General features: G+C 34.9%; 1 protein-coding gene across 1 annotated transcript; it reads left to right on the forward strand.

Moving 5' to 3' along the window:
* Positions 1-506: 506 nt before the first annotated feature.
* LOC116118690 lies at positions 507-1,082 on the forward strand. Its single transcript, XM_031404669.1, has one exon. The coding sequence runs from the start codon at positions 507-509 to the stop codon at positions 1,080-1,082; it is 576 nt and encodes a 191-aa protein (XP_031260529.1).
* Positions 1,083-5,928: the final 4,846 nt, after the last annotated feature.

The raw sequence follows: 5,928 nt of genomic DNA on the forward strand, positions 1-5,928 counted from the left end.
AGGAATTCTATTTTAAGAAAGCATAATGGGTCGGATTTAACTAGTCTAGGGTACCAAGATTTCTATTATGTGAGGTATCTGAAACTAGAGGCAAGGAGATGAATCATAGCTTATATGGTGATATAAAAGGAAATAGTTTCCTACTTATTGAATTTAATGGACCAAGATTTCTATTATGTGAGGTTTATTAAATTTGATTCCCCAGTAGAAATTTTAATCTAGCAAAATTTCTGAAACTTTATCCAGGGAAATATACGATTTGAATAAAATAATGGGAGCTAATTAGATTAGCTTAATAAAAGATATATATGACAAAACACTCATAATTTTTAATTTCCTTGCAGCATCTCTCATAAAATATTAAACCGTAAAAGATGAATAATCTATTGTTGAAAATCTTGGATGAGAACAACAAGTTAGTAAACCGTAGTAATTTCAATGATTGGCTAAGGAAACTGACAATAATATTGAATTCAGAAAACATAGCCTATGTTTTAGAAACGCCCATGCCTGAACCTCCTCCTTTTGATGCTCCTTCTGATGAGCATAATGAATATAAAAAATGGAAGGAAGATGAACTTAAAGCTCTCTCTTGTATGATAGCATCGATGAGTGACGAGCTCCAGAGAAAGTGTGAAGAGATGAAAAGTGCTAATGAAATTTACCATGTGTTACAAGAGTTGTACTGTGAAAATTCAAGGATAAGACAATATGAATTAAGTTCAACTTTATTTGGAATGAAGTTGAAAGAGGGAGTGTCACAAGAAGAACATGTCATGAAAATAATTAATATTCTGGGGCAATTACATGCCATGAAAATTGAAATGCCAGACACCCTCAAGGTGGATTTAGTTCTTCAATCTCTACCTTCAAGTTTCACACCTTTCATCAACAATTATCATCTCAATAGGATTGAGAGAAAACTTCCTGATTTGTTGAATGAGATTCAACAGTTTTATGATTATGAAAGAAAAGGAAAAAGGCAGGAGGTTGTTAATATGGTTTCTTCCAGTAAGACAAAGAAGAAAAAGCCAATGAAATTCCAAAAGAAATTGGGAACAAAACCCAGGGGAGGGGTTTAGGAAAAAGGTTGCACCTCAAGCCAATAAATCTAAATAAAATGTCCAATAGTTTTGGTGCAAAGAAAAAGGGCACTGGAAGAGGAATTGTCCTCTCTATCTAGAAAGTCTTAAGAAGACTAAAGCTCTTCTCATTGAGAAGATTGGATCAGGTATCTCACAATGCTATGTCATTGAATTTGAATTAAGTGTTAGTTCAAATAATTCATCCTGGATATTAGATTCAGTTGCTACTTCACACATTTGTGTTTGTTTGCAGGATCTGCAGAATAGTTATGCTCTGACAAAAAATCAAGCCATGTTAAGAATGGCGAATGGAGCAATTGTTGTTGCCAAAGCCATGGGAACATGCAGTTTGATGCTTCCATTAAGACATCTTTTGTATTTGTACAATGTCCTGTATTTTTCTAAAGCCACCAGAAAAATAATTTTTGTTTCTATATTATGTAAATATGGTTACAGTGTATAGTTCAATAGAAATTAATGTTTAGTTTATTTTGGAAATAAACTTGTTAGCAAAGCTATCAATACAAATGGTTTGTATGTGCTAGAATTAAATGGCCATAGCATAATGAATTCCATAACAAATAAATGAACTCGAAATGAAATTAATCATAAATTACTTTGGCATCATAGATTAGGTCATGTAGGAGACAAAAGAGTAATCCAGTTAGGAGAAAGTAGACTTTTAAGTTCATTGGGTTCAGAACCCTATCCGGCCTATGAATCTTGTCTTCAAGGAAAAACGACTAAGTCACCCTTTAAGAGTAAAAGGGAAAGGGCCAAAGAATTACTGGAATTAATACATACAAATGTATATGGACCATTTAAGGAAATGGCCAGAGGAGGTTTTCATTACTTTATTACCTATACTGATGATTATTCAAGGTATGTGTATTTGTATTTAATGAAATACAAATCAGAATCTTTTGAAAAGTTCAAAGAATTCAAGAATGAAGTAGAGAAACAAACTGGAAAAATTATAAATTGATTGTCGGAAGAAGAGTATAATGGATTTGATAGTGTTTGATCTGCTCAATTTTGATGTTATTTTGGGCATGGATTTCCTGGGGAGATTTGGAGTAGAAATTGATTATCGGAAGAAGAGTATAATGGATTTGATAGTGTTTGATCTGCTCAATTTTGATGTTATTTTAGGCATGGATTTCCTGGGGAGATTTGGAGTAGAAATTGATTGTCGAAAGAAGAAAGCAAGATTTAATTTTGATGATGGAGATAAGTTTAATTTTGGCAAGGGTCACCAGCTTAGTATGTTAATTAGCAGTGTAAAGGCCAGAAAGATGCTAAGAAAATGGTGCTCAGGGTATATTGCTCATGTAGTACACAGTAGTGATGTCCCACAACCAGAGATTCAGAATGTGCCAGTAGTCTGGGAGTTTTTAGATGTATTTCCAAAAGATTTACCGGGTTTACCTCCGGAAAGAGAAGTAGAATTCAGTATTAAACTAGCACCAGGGACAGCACCAATTTCCAAAGACCCTTACCAGATGGCCTCAGTTGAGCTTCAGGAATTGAAAAAGTAGCTTTAGGAACTCTTAGACAAGGGTTTTATTTGACCTAGCCATTCTCCTTGGGGTGCTCCAATTTTATTTATGAAGAAGAAATATGGATCTCTACGGATGTGTATAGATTACAGAGAGTTAAATAAAGTGACAGTGAAGAATAAATACCCGTTACCTCGCATAGATGATTTGTTTGATCAGTTGAAAAGAGCAGCCATATTTTCAAAGATTGATTTGAGGTCGGGTTATCACCAAGTAAGGGTTGCAGAGCAAGATATTGCCAAGACTTCTTGTCGAACCAAATATGGGCATTATGAGTTTGTGGTGATACTTTTTGGGTTAACCAATGCTCCAGCATTCTTTGTGGACTTAATGAACCGGGTGTTTCAGGATTGTCTTGATCGATTCATAATGGTGTTTATTGATGATATCCTGATTTATTCTAAGACAGAAGAGGAGCATGAAGAACACCTAAGATTTGTGCTACAGCGATTGTGAGATAAGAAGTTGTTTGCCAAATTTTCTAAGTATGAGTTTTGGCTAGATCAAGTTATCTTTCTAAGCCATATCGTCTCAAAGAAGGGTATATCAGTAGATCCAAGTAAGGTAAAAGCGATTTTGGAATGGCAACAGCCGAAGACGGTAAAGGAAGTTAGAAGTTTCTTGGGGCTAGTAGGCTACTATAAGCTGTTTGTAGCAGGGTTTGCTCAGTTGGCTAAGCCACTTATAGCTCTCACCAAATAGAGAACTCCTTTCATATGGTCGAATGCTTGTGAAGAAAGTTTTCAAGAGTTAAAAAGAAGATTGACCACAGCTCCTATTCTTGTGTTACCACAGGAGGGTGTAGAATATGACATTTATACAGATGCCTCATTTCAGGGACTTTGTGCAGTATTGATGCAGTTGGGTAGAGTAATAGCCTATGCTTCTCGTTAGTTAAAAGAGTATGAGATGAGATACCCTACGCATGACTTAGAGTTGGCCGTTGTAGTTTTTGCACTGAAAATATGGAGGCATTATTTGTATGGAGCAAAAAGTAACATTTATACGGATCATAAGAGCTTAAAGTACTTCTTCACCCAAAGAGAGTTGAATATGAGGCATATGAGATGGTTAGAGCTGGTAAAGGACTATGATTCTGAAATTAAGTATCAACCTGGAAAGGCCAATGTAGTAGATGATACCTTGAGTAGAAAGGCCTACTTGTCTCAACTCATAAGACAGAAAGAGTTGTTGGGCGAGTTGATCAAAGACCAAATAAAGGTGATACCGGGAAGTCTTGCCAGGTTAGACATTCAGCCTACTTTGCTGGAAGAGATTAAAGAAAAACAAGTTGTTGATGAGTGGTGTCATAAAATAAGTCAGCAAGTGATTAAGGGTAAGATATCAGAATTCCACCTATTAGATGGTGTCCTCCGTTTTTGAAATCATATATGCATTCCCCAAGATGTTGAGTTGAAAAGAAAGATTCTTGCGGAGGCTCATGATACACCATATACTATTCATCCTGAAGGAACCAAGATTTAAAGAAAAGTTATTGGTGGCCATGTATGAAGAGAGATATTGGAGATTATGTGACTAAGTGTTTGGTTTGTCAATAGGTGAAAGCATAACACCAAAGACCATCAGGTTTGCTTCAACCACTCAGCATTCCTGAATAGAAATGGGAAAGTATATCCATGGATTTTATCACAGGCCTTCCAAGAGTTCAAAAGGGGTATAATGCAATATGGGTGATAATAGACAGATTAACGAAATCAACCCATTTTCTTCCAGTAAAGGATAGCACTACCTCAGATCAGTTGGCCCAGATCTATGTCAGGGAGATAGTTAGACTCCATGGGGTGCCCAAGACCATAGTATAAGATAGAGATTCCATATTTGTTTCAGCTTTTTGGACTAGTCTATAGAGAAACTTGGGTACTAGATTGGCATTTAGTACAGCATACCATCCTCAGACAGATGGCCAGACTGAGAGAACAAATCAGATACTTAAGGATATGTTGAGGGCATGCTATATGGATTATAGAATGACTTGGCATGAGATGTTACCTTTGGTGGAGTTTGCCTATAATAACAGCTATCAGTTTACAATTAAGATGACTTCTTATGAAGCCTTGTATGGTAGGCAATGTAAATCTTCATTGCATTAGGATGAGGTATGTAACGCCCACATCGAGGTACGTAGTTTTACTTGTGCCCTAATACCAGTAGTTGAATTTTGTTAAAGTTATCTTGAAAAAATGTGAAGAAAACCCCTTAAAATTTCATTAGGGGTAAAATGGTATTTTCACTCATAATTAGTTGAAAAAGTGGGGGGTGAAAAGAGATAGAATTTCATGGAGAATGTAATAAAAACAAGGGCATTTTAGTAATTGACTAAGAGACATAGATGGAATTTCATAGAAAGTGCAAGGGCAAAATGGGAAACTATAAATAATATTATGTTATATCAAGAGTTGAAGAATGAAACCCTAGCCATTCTTCCTCCACTTTCATGCCCTTCGTCCCCAAATTCTCTCAATTTCTTCAATTCTTTTTCAAGGGAAATTCATAGATTTTGGGTTATTTTTAGTAGAATTTCAATCTCAAGCATCCTTAGGTAAGATCCTCGCATACGAAGTGAGTTTTAATTTTTAAAGTGTTGAATTTTGATGATTTGTGTTCATAGGATTTAAGAGAAAGAGAGTTTGATCAAAGAAGAGTATTAAAGTGTTGGATTGCTCACATCTAAGGTAAGTAAATCCTACCCTAGTTATGATTGAAGCAAAATTGTGAAGAGAATTTCTTTTATTTATATATGTGTTTTATATGAAGAATTGTTGATGGATTTGATGTTGAATGATGGTTAGAACCTATCCATGAGAAGTAGTATTTGTGTATTTGATATTTGATGAGAGTTTGGATGAATTATGGAAGAATTGGAGTATAAATTATGGAGTGTGCAATTTGGACAGGTTTGGCATTAATTTTGGAAGATTTTGTTCTAAATTTTGGAGGCTTAGAAAAGAAGTAGAAGTGTAGCCAATTTAGAGTTTAGATGTGTACATAAGTTGTTTGATGAAATGTCAAAGAGAAGTGCATGTATGAGTATGGTTATGTGTTATTTTGAGATGAGCTAGTAGATGGTAGAGAAATGACATGTTTGCATTCCATATTGCATTATTGCATCTAAACATGTGAATTTAGAAAGAATTATAAACATGAACTCATCTACATGCATACATACTCATAAGAGCATGAAAAAACATTAAAGAACATTAAAGAGTAAATAGAAAGAAATGAGAATATTAAAGAAATTCAAATCTGAATTTTTATTTAAAGAA

This window comes from Pistacia vera, unplaced genomic scaffold, assembly GCF_008641045.1.
Source record: "Pistacia vera cultivar Batoury unplaced genomic scaffold, PisVer_v2 Contig856, whole genome shotgun sequence".
In the NCBI taxonomy this organism is placed as follows: Eukaryota; Viridiplantae; Streptophyta; class Magnoliopsida; order Sapindales; family Anacardiaceae; genus Pistacia; species Pistacia vera.

Bases quoted from the DNA above. Each gene is read 5' to 3' on its own strand.
- LOC116118690 (XM_031404669.1), top strand. From the start codon at position 507: ATGCCTGAACCTCCTCCTTTTGATGCTCCTTCTGATGAGCATAATGAA.